The 25652-nt window shown below is 42.9% G+C and overlaps 1 protein-coding gene across 3 annotated transcripts; it reads left to right on the top strand.

The window, feature by feature from the left end:
* The first annotated feature begins 41 nt into the window (after nucleotides 1-41).
* Nucleotides 42-20851, top strand: LOC139661456 (ceramide transfer protein). Of its 3 annotated transcripts, XM_071539883.1 has the most exons (18): nucleotides 42-700; nucleotides 921-1055; nucleotides 3756-3872; nucleotides 11122-11229; nucleotides 11512-11650; nucleotides 12356-12442; nucleotides 12637-12794; nucleotides 15454-15546; nucleotides 15704-15790; nucleotides 16177-16269; nucleotides 16695-16772; nucleotides 17653-17748; nucleotides 18169-18301; nucleotides 18464-18534; nucleotides 18648-18776; nucleotides 19035-19164; nucleotides 20302-20439; nucleotides 20714-20851. In XM_071539883.1, the coding sequence occupies exons 1-17, from the start codon at nucleotides 611-613 to the stop codon at nucleotides 20427-20429; spliced, it is 1872 nt and encodes a 623-aa protein (XP_071395984.1). In that variant the 5' UTR covers nucleotides 42-610; the 3' UTR covers nucleotides 20430-20439; nucleotides 20714-20851. The 3 variants fall into 3 exon arrangements, with proteins under 3 accessions (XP_071395984.1, XP_071395986.1, XP_071395985.1); XM_071539885.1 differs by lacking the exon at nucleotides 16695-16772 and having other exon boundaries at nucleotides 11515-11650; XM_071539884.1 differs by lacking the exon at nucleotides 16695-16772.
* Nucleotides 20852-25652: the final 4801 nt, after the last annotated feature.

The raw sequence follows: 25652 nt of genomic DNA, 5'->3' as shown, positions 1-25652 counted from the left end.
GGCTTGACGTAGCTCAGTCCAAATCCCTGATATACATTGAAGCGTGGCTGCGGCTTCTCCAACCCGAATGAAGACAAGCTAGTCAGCTCATTCGCTAGTGCTAACTAAACTGCGGAACCAGATCACCGATACAATGCGTTGATCGTCATTCGTGGCTTGAAGTTGAGGATGCAGTGTTAATACGAAGGCCTTCCCTATCACCGACTATTTTGCGTAATCGACTGCTAAGTTAGCTAACGTTAACAATGTTACAATCGCAAGTTGCTTGTTTAAGTTAGCCAGTTGCGTCGTTTGACAGCTAACGCTAGCTAGCTAGTCTGATTCGTAATCGCCATCAGTTTCAAAACAAAGCCCGCAAAATCGAGAAGTTGAGACTCAACCTGTCAACTACAGACTAGCTAGCTACAAGACAGCTAGGTTGAAGTCCATCAAACGACCAAAGATTGATTACGTTATCCAGCTAATGTTTGCTGCACTGTTTATGCACAATTAGTTCGTTTAAAACGGTAATAACGGGTTCGACCGTGACGCATTTGATCTATTCTAAGCTAACTTGCTCGGTTCACTGATTAAAGCTCGTTAAAGTTTGCTTTGAAGCGTTTGCAACTAAATGTCTGAAAAGAGTTCATCGTCCGGGTCAGATGAGGATGTGGATCCAGAATCTGCTCAGCCTGTGGAGCTCGGAGGCGTCCTAAGCAAGGTCGGTGAACCAATTTGCTTGTTTAATGAGGTTGTGTGATGCTAGAAATTGCTGTTTTAGCTACCTACTACTACCACCACTACAGTTCATTTACGACAATTTCCAGGTGAACATCACTGCTGTTGAGCTGCACCATTTATTTGAAGTAATTCCCAGCAGACAAACAAATTGCCCAGTGCAGTCCAGCTAATTGTTTGTCCTACATCTTCTGTGTTTACAGTGGACAAACTATATACACGGATGGCAGGACCGATGGGTGGTGCTGAAAAATAACACTTTGAGCTACTACAAGTCAGAGGATGAACGGGAGTACGGCTGCAGGGGCTCTCTCTGCCTCAGCAAGGCTGTCATCACAGTAAGTATTTGCCACAGAATGAGGAAAGGCTATCACTCTACTGATATGTAATGCACTAACAGAAAGCAGAGTGAGTTGAATGCCTTTTCAGCATTTCAGTGAGTCAGAGCAAATGAGACGGGGCACTGTGAAAGCCTTCATTTTCTGCATCAGTGCTTTGGGAGTCGAGTTACCTCTCCAGCAGGTCACACAGTGTTTTGATCTTCTCTTTCCCTGTTATTAGCATGAAGGTGGACTTGTGTTCCTTGAATCCATGTTTCTCAAAGATAGAAAGGTAAAGATTAACCAGTAATGAGGTTGTTTAGATCACAGTTAGGATAGAGACCTGTAGTTTAGCAGACCAGGGCATTCTTGTGTCAGTAGTCTTTTGAGCACACACTGAAAACTCTTGCCCCATGATAGTTATTTCACAGGATACTTGAAATCGTTTGTTTCCTCTTGTTGTAATTTAAGCTCGGACCGCATACTGTTAGTCTTTGTTCTGTGCTTCTGTTTCTGGCGATTGGACCTGTATTCTCCCCATGCAGGCCTCTCCTGTTGGGCAGATAAGCTGAAATCCCACACCCTGGTTAAATATTCACCATTCTCTCTAAGTATGCCGCCACCCAGTACAGAGGCCAAACAAATGGTTTTACTGTGATTTGTTCAATAGGATTAAATGACCCAGAATTGGATTAAAATCACAACATGAGAGGTTACAATAAGTTAGTTCCCTGAAGTGAACGTGGTCTTTTGAGAGAGCATTATGCCAGTTCCTGTGTTTGTGCAGGCCTAAGTGGAGCTCCATGAAAGCCTGGGTGTTTTGTAATTTTGTTACAGCAGCCTAACTAACAGCATACCCAGTTTGATTGCACTCCCTTACTAATAATCAGAGCAGTATGACCCACACAGCCACGGCTCACTGCCTCTCCCTTCTTCCCAAATATCTAAAGCCAATGCTGTCTAAGGAGACTGCGGTATGAGGGCTCAGGAATGTGGAAACAAGCCTCTGCTTCTCCTCTTGCTTAACATCAGTCTGTTATTCGCTGTGTGGCTGCAGACACACACCAGACTGTCATCTTATGATTGATAAATATGTAGGAAATGTAACTGTCTGAAAATTCCTACCTTGGGCCAAGAAGGAAATCAAATAGTATCAAACTGTCACATCAGTGCAAGCTTCTGTCTATGCTTTGATGTTTTGCTGTTGACCAACTCCTTCAGTTATATTTCGATACGCAGTCAGTTTATTGATATCAGTTTTGTTAGTCAACTACTAGACCAACTTTGTTCCAGTTGTAAATACTACATTGTTGTGCAAAAAAAACAGAAACGCACATGTACATACACGCAAGTCTCAAGATAGATCTTAGGTAGTGGAAAGATAGAGTCCATGATGTCCCTTATTTCAACTGACACACCCAAGTCTTTGAGGGATAACCAGCTCTTTCCATTAACACCGATGATGCATTAGTCTTAGGCACAGAAGACAGCCGCCGCAGCATTGGCATGTACAGTATCAGTCTGAAGTAGTGCTTACTCAAGGAGAAGGAGAACATTCCAGGCAGAAAGGAAGAGTTATAAACTGGATTGTAAAGCAAAGGTTTATGGGCCGTGTCTGATACAGCACAGTTGGATAGAATAGGATTCTCTGAGTGAACAGTAGCCTATGTATTTAGGGCGTAATGGCCGGTTGGACCTGAGGTTTGTGTGTATCACCCTCCTAATAGTGAAAGTTTGGAGGGAGATGCAAACGTTACACCTGTCTCTGAAGTGAAACTTGTACTCTGAGGTTGTTGGTGACTGTAATAGAAAGCACTACTAAAGGGTTGGAGAAAACCACTTGCCCTCACCAGCATCCCAGATATTACTCAGCTTGTGAAATCGAAAACTAGCGTTGGTGTGTAAAGTTAATGTTGCATTAAATTATGCAGGCTAGCAGTTGGTGTTCAGAGCTGGGGAGTGTGTGTTGCTGTTGTCAGTGGCAACAAATAAAACAGCGCATGAGTGTCATTCAGCAAATCTAATTAAACTCAGGCAACATGAGGTTATGTCAGCTGACAGAGCAGCTTGGTGCTACTGGAGAGGAAAACGAGGAGGAGAAGCAACGCTGTCTTACTTCACTGCAGAGCAGACCTCTCCTCAGTGCTGTGGTCAAATTCCAATCTTAGAGGAAACAGGGGAATTCTTGGTGCACGTGCTTGGATTCCTAAGGCGGTCAGTAGTGGGAGCTGGGTGGGGTACAGTGCAGAACGGGGGAGGGACATTTGGCCCAATAGTAGGAGGATGGGTTAAGACAACCCAGGTTCAGGGGAAGGCACACTGGAAGAATCTTTGGTCTTTTCCACAGCTCTGTGGGAGTTGCTGGAGGTCGCGCCTGCAGACATATAGACATCAGTTTCTAATTAAAATTCCTGTTTATTGTGTGGCAGAGGCCTTTCTGTGACTGATGGAATCCATGTGTGTCAAGAATGTGTCATTGCTAGTTCAGCCAACGTCATGAACAGACAGAGGACTATAGAGGCTTTATAGCCGGCTTATTACTCTGATTCCTCAATGTTTTCATTCTGAAATGGAGAGAATATTACATTGAGTTTCTTGTATTTTAGCATGCAAATACAGATATTTGCCTCATCAGATTGTGGTTGTCAATATTACATGCTGACATCGCTCCTATATTCTGTTTCATTACTATTCATGAACCCTGTCTTCTCTCTGCAGCCTCACGAGTTCGACGAGTGTCGTTTTGACATCAGCGTGAATGACAGCGTTTGGTACCTCAGAGCCGAAGACCCCGAGCACAGACTCCAGTGGATTGAGTCGATAGAGCTGCACAGGGTGAGTGTGAGAGGGCTCTCTTTCTTCATCGGAGAGTATCTGGATCTGTCTCACCGGCTTCCTTGTCCCCTGGTGGTTTTGCCTGTCATACAGACTTTCTCGTGCTCTCTGTTAGCTCAAGTTACACATAGGAATTGTGCCTAGCTGCAGGTAAGTGAATTGAATAGGCCTGATAAATAAATGTATACTACAAACCCTCAGTTTGTCTGAATCCATTCCCAGACATGGTCATGGATTTTTTGGTTTGTTTGGTACCTGGAATCAACACCCACTGTCTTGTGCCATGTAATGTCAATTTAGAAGGTCTTGAGTCGTAAGTTAACCTTATTGTCCATTAAGCGGGATTGAAACCATATTATTTGCTACATTATTCACCTTGTTAGGTATTCTGTTTCCAAGGGTGATGTGGGGCCAGGGTGTTGCTTGGACTAGACAGGGAGCTATCTGGTATGTTGGGTGGGGTGGGACAGGGATTCGGGAATGTGACAAGGTCTCAACCCCTCACCCTGGGAATGTGGGGAATCTGAGGAGTGAGAAGTTGAGGTGGGGGTATCCCTTGTCATCAGATACCCAGCAGCTGCACACTCTATGTAAACATCTAGTCGATGATGTGTGGTGTCCCAACATAAAGTCTGCAAAATGCGTTGGCTTTGTCTTCCTGGCTTACTAGAGAAGTGCTGTAGTTTAGATAGCTACTGTGGCATAGGTCATATTTAGGCTAATGCGTTTGCTGTGATAGTTTGTGTGTCTGTATGTATAATTATTAGTCAGAGCTTTTGTCTTTTCAGTCAGAAGTGCATTACACTAAGGCCGGGATCACGCTTAATCCGTAATGCATTTATGTTGCTGCAAACTATGTGCAGAATTCCACGCCAGGATCCCATGACTCAAACATGTTTAGATGAAGCTAATCAGTTGTGGTTATGGATTGTAGCATTACTACAGACATTTTTATGGCAACATTGACAAACAACAAAATGTTTTCATCACAAAAACCTAAGAGAGTTAAGATCTGTGTGCATTATCAATGTATCTGTAGGATAAATCCAACTCATGCAACAACTGAATTGCATCTGCAACATGATGCAACAACAACACATTTTCGCATTTGCCATGAATGAATTTCCATCAGAGATTAACACGTTCAGTGTATTAAGTGTAATCTTGGCCTATGGTTCGAGGCAAAAAGTCTGGTTAAAGATGTTGTACCAGCCTTGTCTTGACTTGCACCCCTAAAGAAAAATTAGCTGTGGTTTGTCAAGTGGTGGCTTTGGTAACTATTGAGCTAATTATCCATTTATCTAGTCCTGATTTTATTCTTCTTGCAGTGCTTATACTGTTAGAGAAAACTCTACAGACAGTACACAGGCGTGATTAACTGTGATTGTGGGTGAATTGGTGATGCCAATACACTGCGTAGTTGCTTGATATCTGGGTCTTGTGGTGAAATCTGTGTGTGGGAGAGAGTAAGAAATATGTGTGCACTACAGGTGGATATGCAAAGTGATGAATTCCTGTATAATTTGACTATCAAGGGATCCAGATTCTGAAAAAAATCCAGAAGCTTGCAGGCCCAGACAAGCTAAAATTTTATTTTTCTTTTGTGTATGTCTGAGAGACCTACACAAATGCACGATCCTTGAAGAATTAAATGCTTTTTTGTGAATTTTGATCAGTTTCTCCTATCCAGTACTGAAGTTAGTTTTGGCCCAGTGGCACTGGGTGTTGGCCTGTGAGCTGAGTGTGAGTGACCGCAGGTCTCTAGCCCATTAACGGCAGTGTGTGATAATTTCAGGGTTATGTCTGGACTCTGTCCTACAGTAACCTCAGAAAGCTAGAGGCTAATGCAGCACTACCTGCAGCACTGGGGTAGGTGACTGTGTCTGCACTGCTCCCATCTGGACAGAGAGGGACTTGCATGTTAGTTGGCCTAGATGTCTATCGCTTAGATTCTATTTTATTCATTGTGTGAGAACGTAAGAAGACGTGAACCAGTGTAGCTTAGGATCTAGCATCACCTTTCTGCTGCTTAGTATAAATTTACAATTGTGAGTGTGTGTGTGTGGTGTTATTTGGACTGGTAGACCCGTTGTAGAAGTAGTATGTTTGTGTACTCTGGAGGTCTGGTCTGGTCTTGGCCTGTAAACATTGATCTACACATTAGTTGTAGTCTTTTCCACTCCCAATGCTGAAAATAATCTCATCAGAAACACAGGGTGGAAAATGTTATCATCTCTGATTCTTTGGACAGATAATTCTAAATCTAATTCTGCAACCTTTTGCCTAAATAGTGTGTAGCTTATATTACCAAATAGTAAGTAATTTAAATCGGCAAGGGACTTTCCAACGTTGATGGATTCATCACTAATCCCTGATTTATTTGTCTAATCGCCAAACTCTAGTGGACGATTAAGTCAAATGTAGATTGTGTAGCTTCATTTAACTTCAGTAAATGACTTTTGGAGGCGGGGTGGTGGTGACATTTTCAGTACCAGTGTCATACTTTGTTCAAACTGAGTTGAAGTGGATGAGTTGGTGTCTAACCACTTTAAATTTGATTTAATCAGGGTCAAACAAGTCATGATGACAGCTTTTAAACCTCTCTTGTGAGCAACATTGCAAAGGCCAACAACCATCATTTGCATATTGATAATATGAACACTTTTTGTGTGAGTCTGTGTGTGTTTCTGTGTGTGGGAGTGTTTGTGTAGGTGGAATAAGTCGTGCTAGATGGGGACAGTGCAGCTCTTGATGAATAATGCATGTTTTTTTATCAGCCATTCCACACAGCAGCACAAATCAAGGGGGACACATAAACTCTTGCTGATACCAAGAGGACTGTTCCATTCAGTCCCAAAAGAGGGGTTATATGTGAAGGATAGGGGGAAGTCCCCACATATATTCTCTTAGTATTTCCACCCCTTTGTCAGGCTGGTTGTTGGCTCAGCCTGCACACTGTATTGACCCAGATCATGCTTTACAGGTGAATTTCAGCAAATCAGAATAAGAAACGATAAGAAGAGAGACAGAGATATAGAAGAAAAGCAGAAGATCCAGACAAATGTTGCTCTCTCCCTCCCACTCTCTCTCTTTCACACACTGTCTCTCTCTCTCTCTCTCTCTCTCTCTCTCTCTCTCTGTTTCTCTCTCTCTCTCATCTGTTCTCTTTCTCTGTTTCTCTCTCTCTCTCATCTGTTCTGTCATTTTCACAAGCTAGCCTGCTTCACTCACCCACCCAGTTGGCACTTTGCTGCTTTGTTACACAAACAGCCCTGGACATAGACAGTGGCTGTCTCTAATACATGCGTGCACCCATTATTTCTGTCTCTCTCACACACACAGCGTCACCGTTCCTTGCTAACATCAATTATGGATGCCAGACATAAAGATGGACAACAAGATGAAAAGGTTTCACATATCAGGGTGTGTGGTCTGTTGATATATGTAAGCAGCAAGATGGAGTGTGTGTCTGACTCTGTATGTGTGCCTGCGCGAGAACTGACTGAAAGCAGACCTGCTTCGCTCCGCCGAGGAACAGCAGGACTCTTTCGTTCGGCTCAGTCTCCGTCTCTGTCTCTCCTGATTCGTGGAGCAGCCAGTGCCTTCCTTTCCTCCGACTCCTCCGGACCAAATGACTACTTAGCATTTTTCTTCCTCCCTTTCCCCTCTTATTTCTGCTTTCTTTTTCTTCACGGGCTGAGCTGAGCCTGTATGGCTTTTCTTCTCCACCTCCTCTTCTTCCCTTTTGTTCCTCAGTGAGGTGTGTCCAGGGAAACGGGAGTACTGGATTTAAACCTGTGAATTGTCAGAGTGTTGGGGGAGCGTCGGGGCCATGCTGGGGCCAGCGAGCCGTCAGGACTGCAGCAGTGCCCTGTTCTGCTTTGGCTGCTGGAATGGCCGAATGGTGGGCTTCTAGCATGTTGGCATGCTGCTAGCTCAGTCAGTCACTCACCAGTCTTCAATTAGTATGCTAGTGATGTGACATGAGTGATGGTACATGACCCATTTTAGCCCTTTTCCATTTCATGCGTAAATGGATTTTCATCTGCATGCTTGCTGTTGTTCACATTAGAAGCACTGATGGACTAGCTTTAGCATTGTACTCTGCTGCATGCCACTCCTTGTCAGAAATCAGTCACTCTTTCAGAAATTGAACTGAGGCTGCATGACTGTGCTCTGGACTAGCTATAGCTAATTTCTTCAGCAATAATAATATCCCGAGATGTGTATGTATAGCCTACATAGTGGTTGTTATGGTCAGCAACCGTGCACAACCTCATTACCATCACAAAGCTATGGGCATGACATGACATTTCATGTGTTGTGTTTGAGTGGGTGTTTAGTTTGCATGGCTGTGTGGACCAGGTGCATAAAGATGGCAGCCTCTGGGATTGTCACAAATATGTCCTCTCGTCCCATCAGTTCATCGCAGTTCCAGCGTTGCTTTGCTTCTTCGTCTCTGTCCAAACTAGCAACAAATTATTTCATAATGTTAATCTGATGAAGGCAATACTGAGATTACAATTGTTATGTAAATCAATTACTTAATTATCTTAAACAGTAAGAGTTATGAGCGATGTAAGCATGACTTGGTTAGCACACTTCTGGTCAAACTATTATTTATTTAGCCATCTTATTTAGCACACATTAGTCTGATTTCGTTCAGTTTTTTAAAATGTGCACGTGTCAAAAAAAGGTCACAGGAGTAGATCTGGTGCAGTGTGTGTGTTTGTTTACACACTTGATGAGTTGTGGTGGCAGGAAATTAGTATATCAGGGTAACACTGAGACTAATACAGCTTAAGTTAGTTAGTTAGTTAGTTTCATTTATTGTCCACAATGTGGAAATTTGTCTTCGGTCTCAATTAAAATCACAACAGTACAAAAACAAAACAACAACAACAACAACAACACTTACACGCAATTTTGTTCATGGCAAAAGGCAGGACAACAGTGGAAAATACATAAAAGAAACAGTTCAACGAAGCATGGTGTCATTCAGTGCCTTAAGTCAAGGTGTCCTGTGTGCTCGTCGGCAAAGAATAGGAAAAAAATGGAAAAGTGAATGAGCATTTTTTCCCCCCATGGCACTGTAGGTATCAAGACACAAATACTAGTCAGTCAGTTAGGGGGAAGACATTTGAGTTCATTCATCATTTTCTACAAATCATGTCTGTTGTTTATTGAGCAATAGTATCTACTTAATAAAAGGAAGTATAATCTTTTTTTCTTTTTTTTTGTTAGAGTATAAACTCTAACTCTAACTCTAACTATAAATATGAATCTTCACACCTTAGCTGCAAACTTTAACACAGTTACCGCAATCATCTTCTTGTATTCAGAAAGATGTATACTATGGTAAATATGTATATCTTACCTACCAAATGTAAGGAATTTATGGTCACAATTCATACCCTGTCTGACAGGAAATTTGTCTGATATTAGTATTTTTACAGTGTGTTTTGTGATCATTTTTAGCTAGCTAGCTGAAGGTTGCAAATCCACGACTCTGCTATGGGACTGTACAGAATCTACTCGTTTTATGTGACATCTCAAAATGGCCGTTGGCTGAATCTCATCATGTCACATTCTTAACTTAACCCGGCTTTACATGGATTTATTTGATAATTGGTTATTGTGGGAAAACGCATTGCTTCAAATGCTGTAAATGCTTTAATCAAATGATCTCTTTAATCTGATTATCACAGTAACAAAGTGTTGTGTGCATGTAAACACACCCATTGTTGACACTTTTAGAAATTACAAAGGGGCGAGCTATGAAAAATAGATTAACATCAAACCAGGAAGCTTTTTTATGTTCATGGACCCGGACCTTTACACTCCTACCGCTCAGCCCTCTGGCTATCCACCAGTAGTCAGTGTACATGCTCTGCTGTGTCGTAAGATCCTCCACCAGAGGAATGTGTATGTGTGTTCTCTCGTGTCTGTCACCCGACTTCCTCCTCACTCTGCTCACTGTTCCTCAATACTCAATTGTTGATCTCAGAATTTACTCTGCGCGTTCATTTTATAATTAGGAGGGAGCTTAGAGGCTAGGGCCAGGACCAAAACTGAGTAGGTTTAGGCTGAATAAAACATACTACAAACATACTACAAACATGTTAAGGTCCCTATTCACAGTTAAAAGAATGCCAGATTATTGCCTCTGCTACTTGTTTCACATGAATCTTTCCAGTGTTTGAGTCTGGAGCTCAGATGTTGCGTCATAAATTTATTGTCTCTCTGACGCAATGAAATGACTGCTAACAGTTGGAAGTGGAAAAAACAGGAATAACTTGCTTTGTGTGTGTGTGGGTGGGGTGGGGAGGGGGTTGGCTGGGTGGCGGGTGGAGAGGGGAGAGGGGGGGGGGGGTTGGCTGGGTAGATTGATGGGTGGGTGTGAGTGCACATACACACATCTGTAGTTCTGTGCATTTGCTGACTTGGCAGTCTTGAGCGTTGCACAGTGGCCTTTTAGCTGGCCTTTTAAAAGAACAAATGAAGTCCTCGCCACTCCCTAGTGCCTGGCTGGTCGTAGATCTGTTTCATAATGCCAAGGGGGACGGCACACTGCATGTCCTATTAGGCCCATATGTGCCTTCATAGAGTCACAATCAAGCCTAGATCTGTCCACTTATGGATGCAGTGTGATTTATTTCCACTGTGTCCCATCTACCCTAGTGTGATATATTTGCCTACTTGTCAGTCCCAGTCCCTCTCTACAGGCTGTTTATCTGTCTAGGTTTTGGTGCTGCTCTGATTTAGTTTGGCCTTACTCGATGCAAGCTGCTAGAAATGATTCCCCTCTCTCTGTCTCTCACTGTTTTTTATGAGATACAGAATTTCTAATTATATTGCTGACTGCTTGATGTATTTTTCTCCTCTCACACTTCCCCCATCATCTATCACCCCCTCCGTCCTCCCTCTTTCCCCCTCCTTTCCTCATGTATCTTCTTTCCCCCTTTCTTTCCCGTTACTTTTTCCCACCATCATCTTTCACTATTTCTCCCTCCATCTGCACTCCCACCTCCTCTGGTCTCTCTCTCTGTCTCTCTCTCTCTCTCTCTCTCTCTCTCTCTCTCTCTCTCTCTCTCTCTCTCTCTCTCTCTCTCTCTCTCTCTCTCTCTCTCTCTCTCTCTCTCTCTCTCTCTCTCTCTCTCTCTCTCTCTCTCTCTCTCTCTCTCTCTCTCTCTCTCTCTCGTTTCCTGCCTTGCTTGAACCCCCCCCCCATCCCTCTCTCTGGGTGCAGGCTGAGTCGGGTTATGGTTCAGAAACCAGTCTGAGGCGTCATGGTTCCATGTTGTCCCTCACCTCAGCGGCCAGCGCCTTGTCTGCCACATCCACGTCGTCCTTCAAGGTAAAACTGCATAACTCATTGCCATCTCTGAAGTATTTCTGTCAATATATATTCAAACTCTGACCAAGTTGAGTTAGAACCCAGAATGCCCTTACTACCCCCCTCAAAGTTCAGTATATCTGTCAGTAATAACTTTTGTGTAGTCATTTTCTTAACTGTGTCGTTGTGCATTCACTTTTGTAGAACTGAATCAGAAAAATACGTGACATACATAATTCCCAGTCAATCTCTTTCCCTTTTGGTTTCTTCGCAATGTCTTTATTTGTATTTGTCTCTGCTCAGAAGGGCCACAGCTTGCGTGAGAAGCTGGCGGAAATGGAGACCTTCCGGGACATTCTGTGCAGACAAGTGGACACCCTGCAGAAATACTTTGACTCCTGCGCTGACGCTGTCTCCAAAGATGAGTTTCAGAGAGACAGAGGTAGCCTGTTGCAACATACTATTCTAATAATACAATATTACACTGCTTACATACTGTAAGAAACACATTTATTTGCCAAAAAGATTGCATTTTTTTAAATCTAATCTGGTGCTCAGTTCTATGGCACCCTGATGTAAAAAAAAACATCAGATTTTTAGGAGCGGTGTGGAAGGAAGAAGGAATTTGTCTTGATGTTCATTGACAAAGGAAAGGGCTTATAGATGAGGACCTCTTTACCTGTTTCACTTGGTATGGGAGTTGAGGGAGAGTGGTTGGACAGACCCATTGGAAAGGAAACTCAAATCAATATTCACTTACAAGGCACTTTGTAGGGTGTTTAATTTCAGAGGCATAACCTCTCTGTAGCGTTCAAAATCACTTTCATATTGAACTTGCTGTCTTATGTAGCTTAAATCAACTTATAGTTTAATCTGAATGTTGCTCTTGTGCTGGAAATTTGGTATTGTGCCCTCTGCACCTGTCCTACTGAGGAAAAGTAGCAATCTGCTAAATCTGTGGCAGTGTAAGTGCTCACTGTCCCTGTTAAATAAGGAAAAAAATAAATGATTTTGAGTTCTGCACTATGAGCTGTACCGCCAATAAAAGGTCTAAATGAATCACAGCTGTCTAATATATAATTGGCTTTACCAGTGAAGAGGTAGATCGATTGAGATAGATGAAAGATTGCTGTTGTTGTATTTCCAGTAGTGGAGGAGGACGAAGATGACTTCCCCACCACTACACGGCCCGACGGCGACTATCTTCACAACAACAATGGCAGCAAAGAGAAATGTGAGTTTATCATCATCGACCCACAGCTACTGTATTACCAATAGTTTACTCTATATTTATTCTATCTGTCTTTCCCAGGCAGGCAGGCCTGGGAAAGATACTAGTCAAGTACAATTTGAATATTAAAAACTGTATTTTTGAGGCAGCTGTCACCCTGCTAATTCAGGTTAATTCTTTCTTTGTATTTGTGCCAGTGTTTCCCCCTGCCAGTCCCAAAGGTATCAACGGTATTGACTTCAAGGGCGAGGCCATTACATTCAAGGCCACCACAGCAGGCATCCTGTCAACTCTGTCCCACTGCATCGAACTGATGGTCAAACGAGAGGACAGCTGGCAGAAGAGACTGGACAAGGTATGTGCTCACTCCACACACACGGATCAAAATAAATGTCACTCACACAGTGACACTCTCTGTGACTGGCAGGCAGTTTCTTCAGTGGGCGTGGCAGCAGCCACTGCTGTGTGGAAACGTCACAGGTCTCTTCAAGCTAGTTGTTGCTATGTTGTTACTTGTTGCATTCCGTGGTAACGCTTTACTTTCCGTGTCCACAATTTCCTAATAATTTCCTAGAGACGAAACGTCCTAAGAAATTAACAGTTCCTTTCAAGGAAATTATTAGGAAATTGCGGACCCGGAAAATAAAGTGTTACCCGTTCCATTGTCTTGATGGAGTTGGTTGGATAGAGGTTGGTTAGAGTTTCAATGTACGTCCTCCAGGCGATGAAGCTGTGGCACAACACACATTCTGAATGGCCTAGACATGATCGTTTATATACAAACAGTCAGCTACTCATACTAGTCTAGATGATGGGGACTTTATTACTGAAAAGGCGAGGGAGTGTGTTATAAAGGGTAGTTGGTGATCTCTCGGTGTTGGCTCTCAAACTGAATTACAGCTCAAATACACAATATCTGTACCAACTGAATAGTTGTAATTGTATGAATGAAACGGTTCGCTTAGCTAAGCCTTTTTCCTTTCGGTGGCAATTCAGACATGCTTTTTATTAGTCATTATTCTTGAGCTTCTGTATGGACGCTTGCCATTGTTTGTGGCACAAAGGATTATTATATCACATCCCGTGTATTAGTAAATGTTTTCTGCTTTTTCTGCTTTATTTTTACACAATTTTGTCATTAGCAAGGCATTTAACCCCCAGCTGCTCCAGTAGAGCTGCCTACTGGTCAACAATGGAAGACTGTGGTTGAACTGGGCAGCTCCCAGGTGTGGATCTAAAGCAGGGTGTTGTTGAAAAGAGCATGTGTGCTCAGTCAGCTCTCAGGGAGCCCACACCCCCCTAAGTCCCCCTAGTCCAACAGAATGAAAATCAGACACGACTTCTTAACCGTGGTTTATTGATCTCTTGTTTTTTTTAGTCAGAATGATTGGAATTCCCACAGCACTCTGTCATTCATTGATTGTGCTCTCTATCCAGAGAGTGGTGTGCCTCTCTTTGGGCTTGAAAGCTCCGCATGCTTATCCTGATCAGCACAGCTGATGTTGCCAAACCAGTTTTTTTTTTTTTGGTTGTCAAGCCTTTCTGCCCAACCCTAAAATGTACAAAAGTCAGGAAGAGCTTTCAGTTTGTTTAGATTGCAACTACCCAGGCTTCATTTGTGTGTAGTTATGTGTCTGCAGTTTAGCTGCTGATGTGGATTAGGGAGAGAAAAAAGAGTCGAGCGACACACATTCAGCTGAAGAAGACAGACACAAGCGTACTTGTACAGAGAGTGAATTAGAAAATGACTGCCCGGACCTCTTGGTGCAGTTTCTGGAAGCCTTCACTACAGTGGAGGAGAGAGGTGCTCAAACAGCAAACACAGAAGAGCTGGATCCCACTACAGACCTGCAGCCTCTTCTTCACAGTAGGTGTCTGTCTGTCTGTCTGTCTGTCTGTCTGTCTGTCTGTCTGTCTGTCTGTCTGTCTGTCTGTCTGTCTGTCTGTCTGTCTGTCTGTCTGTCTGTCTGTCTGTCTGTCTGTCTGTCTGTCTGTCTGTCTGTCTGTCTGTCTGTCTGTCTGTCTGTCTGTCAGTCAGACACAGCTGGCAACAGGACCTCCTCAGGTTTTTTTGTTTTTTTTTGTCCCTAGTCTTGTGCATCTGGAGCTTCCTTTACATTTTGTTTTACTTCATTGGCCCCTCCTGTTCCCTTTTTCCCTCCAAGTAGTTATTTTCTAGAAAACACTATTGTTTTGTATTTTAACATACTCCTCAGCCACAATTGCTTCAAGTCACAGGCTTTATCTTATTGGAATGTGAATGAATGAATGAATATCATCTGAAATGTAAAATGCTTCTTGTGCTGAGTTGCTGTTGGTTTCAGTTGAATTAAGTCTGCATTACAGATTCTGTTGTATTAGGATTCCTTTGCTCTTGCTTTTTGTCACTATCTTGATAAGAGGGCAAGTTCTCTGGCTGGTTGGCCAGGTTTCTGTGCTTCAAAGTGGGGCATGGCGAGCAGCTCTGACACTGGAAGATAATCCAGCTTCTACAGTTCTCCATTGTATAGGAGCAGCCTGTTGTTCCCAGCTTCAGTTGTCTGAAGTGTGTGTGTATTTGCCTCTGGCGGCGTATGAGACATTGTGAGGTTAAACCTGTTTGAGTGGCAGACACAGCCCAATGGTGTGGCGGTTTGTTTGATTGTTTGTGACTTGTAGGCCCATAGTTCACTGTGTACAGATGAACAGCCCTGAACATGAATAAGTAGGAATCAGACTGCCAGAACAGGGTCAGGATTGAACCTCTGGTCTTCCCCTTTTTATAGCAGACTGTTTATCAGCAGTAATCTGAGTTCTGATGGAAGGAGCATCGTCACTGGAGTGGAAATATTCTCCAACTCTGTAACACCATCCTGCTTTTCATTATCTGAATGTAGAGGATTAGTTTTAGACGCAACACAGATGTTTTAATAGGTGTGTCTATTCACATGCGTATTGTTGCTGTTATTCGTTCTTTAAGTACAGTAACTCATAATGGACTCATAATGACTGTACTGCTCTCTCTGTGTTTTCAGGAGCTGGAGAAGAGGAGAAGGGTGGAGGATGCCTACAAATCTGCCATGAACGAACTGAAGAAAAAGTCACACTACGGAGGCCCAGACTACGAGGCAAGATGAAATTAGATAAACTAAATGGATTATAAACGACTAGATAGACTCATGTCTTGACTGTCCGAGCGAGTCCATTTATATCATCGTGCTGCACCTTGGTCAAGGTTATTTACTCTGCATTCCTGTGTTGCTGACAACATTTGCCTTTCCACAGGAGGGGCCCAACAGCCTGATCAATGAGGATGAGTTCTTCGATGCTGTGGAAGCTGCTCTGGACAGACAGGACAAGATAGAGGAGCAGGTGTGGTCAAGACCTTTATCTGCACACTCAAACCATCCTGTTCTGTTTGGATGGGTATAGGCATTACACATGAGTTTTATTAGACAGTCCATACACAGTCCATAAACCATACTAAAATCTCTTTCTCGTTGTGTGTGTGTCTCTCTCTCTCTCTCTCTCTCTCTCTCTCTGTCTCTCTCTCTCTCTCTCTCTCTCTCTCTCTCTCTCTCTCTCTCTCTCTCTCTCTCTCTCTCTCTCTCTCTCTCTCTCTCTCTTTTGCTCTCTCTCTCTCAATAAGACAAAGCAGACAGAGTTTTGTGTAATGACATAAATACACAGACGTTGCCTTTCTCTGTACCTCAGTGTCTCTTCTCATTCTGACCAAACTCTTATTCTCTGTCCCTCAGTGCCAGTCAGAGAAGGTCAGGATACCTCGACTAACTCCCGTTCCTCCTGGAGACGTCTACTCCACCATCGGTACACACCGATTTGCCACCAAGGTACTCAGCTCATTTCTCATTTTCTCTTTAGTATGGATCTTATTTCCATCCTGTTTCATCCTAACTTGTCACTACTCAGCTGGTTGATATGTTGTCTCTGATGTTTCCATAATTCTTGCTCTGAAGTCTTTATACTGTAACCAATCAATCAACAAGCAATGTTACATGTCTATTAAGCCTTGAAACTTATCTGCACTGACAATATCTTGTAATCATAATGTGTGCATGCATCACCTTTATCCCATTCAATCATTTTTCAGCTTGTACTATTTTGAGAGCTTCTAGATATGTAACGTCTTTACATGCAGTGGTGCTTTAACAGGTGATGGTGCTGTCTTCTGGACTGTCACTCCTGTGGTGGCACGCCTCTCTGTTTCTTTTGTTTCTCATTCCCTTCTCTTTCAATCCTCCTCTCTGCTGTACAGCCCCATAGCCATTCCTCCTCCCTGTCTTCCGTTGAACTAGTCAGTGCCTCAGATGACATTCACAGATTCAGCGCCCAGGTACTGTACTTGGTCATCAGAGAGCACCATCTACCTACCGTATGTGCAGCGGGATGCTAATGCCCGCTGCTTTTCAGAGAGAGCAGATAGCATGCGAATGACTACTAACCAGTCTCTCCAGGATTTCACTAAAGGTTTTCCTGTGAGTTGTATAGACTATTAAACAGATGTCTTTTTCTTTATATTGGAGCCCTTGGTGAATTTTTTAATACACCAAGAAAAAAACATTGAAATGGCAAAATGTGAAGTTCCTGGAGTGACTGACTAACTAACTGTCTTCATCACATAATGGGTTTCATACCACTGGTGTGGGGAAAACAGTTGATGCTGAGCTCAGCAGATGCTGCATGACTGGATTCTAGTGAAGCCTCTTTACTTGCGCCTCCACCCTTTCTAATACCTTCCCTCTGTGTCTTCGTCAGCATGAGTAGGCATGTATCCAAGCAGGCTATGCACTGTGTCCTTGATGCATTGTGGGGATGTTGAATAAAACCCTCAAGCAGGCTCAGGTCTTTTATCATTATTGTTATGCAACTTCCATAGTTTCACTGAGAGCCATATTTGGTCACTGCTCAGTTGTTTCAGATGCATTTTCTTAGGAAATTCAGAATATTCTGAGGCCAAAAAAAGTGTTTCTATGACTCCAGTTACATAATCAAAACCTCTGAAATGTAATATCAGCACCTACGTGTGTTGATAGCTCAAGACTATAAAGAACACATTTGCCTTGAGCGTATCATCCCTACTGCATGGTATTCACACTCTTTCTCTCCCCAACCATGTATCCCATGCAAAACATGTTCTGGCTGAGGCTGATGCAAAAAGACAAACGTTTGAAACACTAACGCCCTAAGTTAATGAATATCTGTCTGTCTCTTAGGTGGAGGAGATGGTGCAGAATCATATGACCTACTCTCTTCAGGATATGGGTGGAGATGCCAACTGGCAGCTGGTAATAGAGGAGGGAGAGATGAAGGTGAGGAGAGAAACTATTCACGATTCATTGCCCTTGATTGTTAGCTGTGAATATTTATGGCTTGTTCACTGCTAACTTTTTATAAGTTACTTTGTTTGCAGCAGTAGCGCTTTTTCCATTTGCCAGCTACTCGTGAAAATATTAAGTTACTTGAAATTTTACTTAGAAGTGTGGCAAAGTACTTTTTTTAAAAAGAAGTGTGGCAAAGTACTTTTTTTTTTTTTTTTTAAAGTGGAAACTCAAATGATCAACCTCTTTGCCTAGTAGAATTAAGAGGGTCTGAAATGTAGTGTTTTTCTTTATTGATTTCCACCAAGAACACATGTTATGTAGAGACCTTGTAATTATGTTCATATTACTAATATGATTTGTCAAGTTGTTGCTCTGTCTCGAACTCTATGCACTGTGTGTGTGTAACAGGTATACAGGAGGGAGGTGGAGGAGAATGGTATCGTCCTGGACCCTCTCAAAGCTACACACGCTGTAAAAGGGGTGACGGGACACGAGGTCTGCCACTACTTCTGGGACACGGCTGTTCGATTGGACTGGGAGAGTAAGTCTACGGCTTCATCCATCACCATGAGGCATTGCCAGTCATCAAATATCAGTGTTCTCATATTGTTAAAACTACACCACTGATACAAAGCTGTTGTTTTAGATATTTTGCTCTTTCTGTCTGCATGTCATGGACCTGACTAAACTTTTCCTCCCACAGCCACCATTGAAAACTTCAACGTAGTGGAAACGCTCTCAGATAATGCCGTCATAGTCTACCAGACGCACAAGGTAAGTTGACTTCACTGTGGTTGAAACGATGCTGAAAAGTTGCTGTAAATGTGACCCAATAAAATTCTGCTGCCTACTTGATTTGCACCTGACTGCCAGTGGTTGTGTTTCAGAGAGTGTGGCCTGCCTCTCAGAGAGACGTGCTCTATCTATCAGCCATCAGGAAGATCCTGGCAACCAATGAGAACGATCCCGACACGTGGCTGGTCTGCAACTTCTCTGTGGACCATGACAACGCCCTTGTAAGTTTACTGTAACTGCATTAGCAGTACATAACTACAGTACTTTGTACTGATTTCTCTCAGCTCTCCAAATAAAGCCTTAACCTCAAATATTTCAATAGGGAAAAAGCAAGGGAGATTTTAAACATTGCAATCTCTGTCACTCTATGGCAAATCAGCGGTAATGAGCTATGGGGCGGGTGTGGGCATGATTTGCATTAGGAACCTCTTAACTCTTCACTGAGCTTCCCACTAACCTCAACTTTGTTTAACCTCCAGCCCACCAACCGGTGTGTTCGTGCCAAAATCAATGTTGCTATGATCTGCCAGACGCTGGTCAGCCCACCAGAGGGCGATAAGGAGATCAGCAGAGACAACATCCTCTGTAAGATCACCTACGTTGCCAACGGTAAGTGCTGCTCTAACCTAATCATTGATCAACCTCATATAAGCAGTAGTGGTCCTGTCATTGGTGCCCGAGGCGAGATCATGCAGTGGGCCGCAGCACAAAGCCTCTGTAACATTATCCGTCTGATCATATCGGGCCTTACTATTGACATCAAAACTAAATGCCAAAACTAAATCTCACTTTACCCAAGCCATAACCTACCCATACAAGTAAGACCCGCTGAATTTTTCCCTGCAGCTATGGAGGAGACAGAGCGTTAATGATATCCCTGGTCACTCTAACTTACACTTTCAATCTGAATGCAAATATTAAAACCAGTGCATTGGCAAACTGGATAAGAAACTTTACATTTATGAAAATTATAAAACAAGATTTTTGCTGCAAAGCCCTTAGAGAGCTCAGCTCATGCCAGTTCGAATAAACAATGCCCAGACTTTTACCTGAGTTGGCAAATATGAAGTCTATAGTGTTGGATGAAGTTAGCAAGGTGGACAATAAAATTCTTATGACTTATTTAAATGCGAAAACTGGAGCTGCTGAACCCATCTTGAAATAGCCGCAAGTCAAAGTTGTTTGCCAATCACCGATCATGCATTCGCCCTTGTCACTCAACACGGGTCATGTCCCAAAACTAATTCTCAAATTATTAATTACAACCATGTTATATCATGCTGTCTTTGTGCATATCGAACAACTTGCAGCTGTGTGAACTATTAACCTGGGTAACACTGTGTGTGTGTGTGTGTGTGTGTGCCTGCCTTTATGGTGCTGGTTATGTTGAACTCAGTCTAGACCTCCTGTGGGCCAGCAGGCTGAGACGTGGGGCGGTGCTGCTGAAGGCTCCCTGAGCCAGCTGTAGACTGTAGTGTTAGTGGAGCCTGAGGGAAGGTCATGGGAGTTTGAGGGGGGAAAAGTTTTCCATCCCTGCCTCTTACTAGAGGGCACCCAAACTGCTGCCTGTATCTCTTATGCCACTGGCCTCCACTGCAAATACCTAAACATTATTTCCCGTTATGTGTTGACAAAGTAAGAACAGAGTGTCCAGGTACTGAACCTGTATACTGTGGGATGACTGAGTAACAGCTTTATCATATGTCAGTTTCATTGTTTTCTGATAATTTCTGTGTCTGGCTGCAGTGAACCCGGGTGGCTGGGCCCCAGCCTCGGTCCTCAGAGCCGTGGCCAAGAGGGAGTACCCCAAGTTCCTCAAACGCTTCACCTCCTACGTCCAGGAGAAAACTGTTGGAAAGCCCATCCTCTTCTAAACATAAAGAGGTAACCAACAACGCCAACACATCCTCTTTTACAACTTCACAAGCAACTAACCTCCCAAGTCTATTGCATCCTCCGTTGCATGGTAGGTAGATAGGTACTGAAAGGCTGAAATATTCAATGCACTGTTAATGGACAATAAAATCCTTGGCTGTTGCTTTATCTGTCATATGGAGCTGTAAAAACAGTTAGCATATGGGCTTTTAAAGTCTTTTAAATTTTTGTTTTCTTAATGTTAGTGATATTAACTTTTTATCATCCCTCTTCTTGTTTCAAGTGTGTGGAGGGCGGAGATTGCCCTTTGGAGAGACTACTTTTCTCAACATTGAACAGGCTCTCATTGACTACATGACCCATTCACCTGTCAATTAGAATGCGTATTCAGACTACATTACCCAGGATACCATGCCATCCAGGATGTCCCCGAGGACACTGATGTATAGAAAAGACTGGCTTACGTCTTTAATCCATCAGTAGTTGTCATCCCAGCCACATTAATGACTTTAACATCATCTGCTGGCCATGGATATACATTTGTATGTAAATTCAAGGATTTCTTAAGTGGTTTTTGAATCGTTGTTACCAATTATTTGCTTTTTTTTTGTAAATTGTTTTGTACATTTCTTATGATTACATACTTCTTGACTTGGGTTTGCTTTAATCACTAGTATCACAGCTTCTTGTCTTGCTGCTAAAGTTGCTACCATGAGAGGAAAACAGATCATACTGACAGGGAAAGCAGTGATGAGGTGTGGTACAGTATCTCCTCTTTCTTGCCTTCTCCTGTCCCTCTAGTGATGACTCCCTTTGTAGTTTGATGGAGGGTCAGAGCCTAAAGCTTTGAACATGTTTTTCTCGGAAATCTTTATATTTCTAGATTGTTATAAAGTAACTTTCAGAGAGTACTATGGACACAACGTATTGTACAGAGAAGAACAGAATAGGTTTTGAGTTTGAGTTTGCCAGTGTGAGAAATGTGAACTGACTGTTAAAGGCTTGAATTTGATGACAATAATGGGTGTAGGAAATTAGCGGGAGATAAATAGCAGTCGATAAGTCTAATTTACTCTTGTTGGGCAATATTTTTGACCGTTGAATTGAACATCAATAATTGGATATCTGTGTGATGTAGGTGATTGTGGTCTATAGACGCTAAGTTGTGGTCCTTTGTTAGCGTGTACCTGTCTGTGCCCCCCATGTGTCACATGGTCTTTGACAGACATTTTCAATCGACCAACCACAGCGTCTGATACAAGGTTAACCTCTCTTTCATTGAGAGATCGGTGGGTGAATTTTCTATGCCCCAGGTTCTCTTTTTTTTCCCCCCATGTCAGCCCCTGATGAAGCAGTGAGGAACTGTTATGTCCAAATCACGAGTGTAAGTTTTGTAAATTAAATGCCTCACTACAGTGTGTGCCCAGGGCTAACACGAGTCCTGCTGCTGCTTTTCAGGATAAGGCGAACAGATGTTGATTGGGATATCATCTACACCCCCACGCCCTCAGTCATACTGTAACATTACATTTCACAATGCCGTACAGTACAAAGCAGTGCCCTCCCTGCCCTTTGACTGATAAATCGCCCCCAAAAATGCCTTAGACACCAGGATGGACCATAAAAATCCTGGCCATCTCTACTGTACAGCCACCAGATGTGCATTTATCAACAGACACTGAAATGAAGTGGGGGTAAGGGTCAGCATTTCACATCATCTTACCTCAAGATTTTTATTTACTCTAGATTGTGTTTTCTGTCATCTAAAGTTGGGAGTTTTGCAATCAGTAGATGTGTATGGTTGAGAATCCTCCAATCAGATTCTTAGTCTAAGGGGTCAGAGGTTAGAAAGGATCTGGATAATTGTTTTGCTGATGATTTAGAAGAGGAAAGATCTATAAGCAACATCAGCTGAAGAATGCATTTAGCGTTTTTAATTTTGATATTTTGTCAAGGAATCTACACACTTTGTATATTTCTAAGTTGTACATCAGAAGTGTTATTATTTGCACTAAATGTAATGCAATTTGACAATGTTCTGTAAATTAAAATTGTTACACAACAGAAAGGAGCACGGTGTACTGTCTTAGAGCAACGCCACTTGATAAAACTCTCAATTCTTGGGATTACTCATAAAGAGATGGTACAGTTCAATACCTTTAGCTTGATCCAAGTATGACTAAGCAAAGACAGACACTGAATTTCAGCAGTTTATTTATAGGAGTCTCTATATATAAATACACATTGTCTTTACATTCAGCGATTAAAATATTTTTTTTTCAGCAAATGGTAAAGTTATTGAGATTTATATAATAAATTATGGTCTCAACTGACACAGGTGTGATCTTGGAATTCAACAACACAAGTTTGGATGTGGTCTTGATGAAGAGCTATCAGACAGCTTCAAAGTGTCCAAGTCGGGCCTCATAACTTCTTCAAGAGGACACGCTTATTCAGTATCAAAGGATATCCTGAGTAAAAGCATCTTCAGTCATGACACAAACCTCACGAAACTAGTAGCTCCACATCAAAATGATCTACAATAGTCCTTCATTGTCTCTGTGTACATGTACTAGCAATGACTTACAGAGGTGTGCATATGTAAAAAAAAAAAAAAAAAAAAAAATGTGCATATTCACTCATCCAAATCTGTGCTTACGTCAGGTAGCCCACCCACCTAAAACCAAACGTCCTCAGAGAAAAATATTTCTTACAGTAATCATAACCAACATCGAAAGTGCCGTTTTATCAAGAGCGAGTGCGTCGTCCTTCTGCTCTCCGCATCATCCAAGATCCAGTAACTCGGGCTTTCGTCTCTCACTGCACTTTACAGCAGCCCCTCTGCCAGTGCGTCTGAAGTTTTGGGTTCCTCTCAGAGCAGCACAAACAGCCGGCCGCAGCCAGGATAAGGCGGCCACCTTAACCGCGTCACAGTCTGCGTTCGGCCTTGGTGACTTGTGAATCATCAAAGAGTCTGTTCACTGAATCAGTCCGTTCATATGAATCTCTCCTTGTCCGCGCCGGCTGCGGCTACAAGCTGGCTTGTGTCCGCTCCCGTGACGCCGTCATCGGGGACCGAGGTGCCACCGTAAATTCACTGTAAACATTTTTCATCCAACCAGCAACTAAAAGCAGCTGCAAATTTTGAAATCATCAGTCATTTCTTTCTGGTCAGCAGAAAGAAACGTTTAAAAGAAAAGTATGCTGTGTATCTATTTTCTCTTCATATATACTTTATTCTAACTGTTTATATCTTTGTGTAGGCCATGAAAATAGCATACTCTACATATATAAAACTTAATGGCACTGCGCTGACACATGCTCTAAGAAGCGGCACTCAATTCAGCCTAATGTTCATCACATTATTACAGTACGATGGAATGTCGTGATTCCTGCGGATGTCCATCGCTGTGATTCTGTTGGTGTCTTCTTTTTAGTCCATCACCAGTGGAGCCTCTCGGTCCTTTTTATGTTTTGGCAATACAAGTGGCAAAGTGGATCTAGCAGCGCTGGAAGTGGAGTCAAAAGGCCAGTGCGGCCTGTCCAGTGGAGTGCGGCGATTGTCTGATGATTGGCAGGAGTAAAACGCAGGAGGAAATGAAGGTCGTAAAGCTGCTCTTTTCACTGTAGGGCAGAAGAAAGGAAAGGGAAGGAAAGGATCAATCTCAGCAAACGCAGAATGTGGTGGTACCGTATGTAACAGAAGATGACATCTGACAGAAGTAAAAAGTTCTTGCTAAGAGTAATGTGAACACGACCCTAACAGGAAAACAGTGTGGAAGTAGGAGATGAGATGATTCCAAAATTTGTGGAAGCTAAATATGCATAGGCACAGGTGATACAAACTAATATTTAAACAGAGAAACTGGACTTCCCAACACCTACACCTAGACCAGTGTGATGGTCAGCTGAGACCACAAATAGAGTGGCACAAAGGTAACGACAACTCACCAAGTAGACATCGAGAACAGATCCATCATCGCGGTCTATGTCCACGTCCATAGTGCTCTGCTCCGAGGTGAGGCAGATGGCACTGTCCTCCAGAGTGAATGTGGAGCTGGACGCCATGTCCTCTCTAACACAGGGAAAGAAGTTTGCACATCAATCTACAGAGTCAGAGTTGCCCGAGTATATTAGGGGGTCAAAAGCATTTAAAGTGAAGGCTTCAACCACAACTGCACTTGAAAAACTGATGAAATGATAAGGCACAGAAACTAATCACACACTATTGCAGCTGGATCCAAAGAATCTGACATCAAAGAGGCAGACAGATGAACCTCCTGCTAGAAGGACAGGAAACCTGTCTGATGTCTGGCCAGTGGAGGTCTCTGCTGAGAGGCTCGTGTTCTCTGAACTGTCTCTCAGGAAATGAACAAAATCTAGACAGGACTGGCTTCATTTGACCAGTTTCACAGACCCATGTCTCTGATATGGTGTTGCTGAGACCCTCACTGGGTCAGGTATGTATAACAAGAGTCACATGTAGCATACGCACAAGGAAGAAAATAACTAATAAAATATCTTTGAAAATAATACACTATTGATTTAAATAGGAGGAGGGGTGGTTTCAAACAGCAGGGGGCAGCATGAGAGCATATTTCCTTCCTGCATCAGGTGACTCCTGACTAAATTCAGGAATGTGTTTTTACCATTTTATGACATGTGATTGACTGCTTTCTATGCAGAAAAGCAAGGTGAAAATGCCACAGAAAGACAGGTAGAGCAGGACAGCAGAGTAAATTACAATCAGGTACAACAGGTAGAGCTAGACGGCGAGACGGATGGATATAGATAGAAAGTGATAGAAAGAGATAGAAAATAGCCTTTGATTAAAAAATGTTTATTTCCGGCCCTGAAACATCACAGCACAATGTGTTATTACTGTGGCTGGCTGACCGGCTGACAGACAGGGATTATTGTCGCTAGATATTCAGTCTCCACTGCACCACATGTCCTCTTTTGTTACACACTCTTTCTTTAGTACAATGGCACTAAGTAAGACCTTGTCAAAGCCACCATTTAAATATTCATGAAAACAGTTGACAGAACAATGTCAGGGTAGCAGGCAGGTGACTGATGAGGGGACGAGACGAGGCGAGCCTCACAATGGAGCCTCAGAAAGCCTGCTAAACCTGACACTGCTGGACACACCGCACAGAAGCAGGGGAGGAGGAAGACTGAAACACGGGCAGGACAGAGAACAGGTGATATGAAGGTCCGAG

Source organism: Centroberyx affinis, unplaced genomic scaffold (assembly GCF_046629955.1).
Source record: "Centroberyx affinis isolate AG114_WGS23_722 - 3 ecotype Tasmania unplaced genomic scaffold, CSIRO-AGI_Caff_v1 ptg003531l_1, whole genome shotgun sequence".
NCBI lineage: Eukaryota > Metazoa > Chordata > Actinopteri > Beryciformes > Berycidae > Centroberyx > Centroberyx affinis.
This window is presented reverse-complemented; position numbering and strand designations above follow the sequence as displayed.

Excerpts from the sequence above, each read along its gene's own strand:
- LOC139661456 (XM_071539883.1), top strand. The coding sequence starts at position 611 with ATGTCTGAAAAGAGTTCATCGTCCGGGTCAGATGAGGATGTGGATCCA. Across the intron at positions 11,230-11,511 it reads CATCCACGTCGTCCTTCAAG|AAGGGCCACAGCTTGCGTGA; the intron begins GTAAAACTGCAT and ends GTCTCTGCTCAG. Across the intron at positions 11,651-12,355 it reads TGAGTTTCAGAGAGACAGAG|TAGTGGAGGAGGACGAAGAT; the intron begins GTAGCCTGTTGC and ends TTGTATTTCCAG.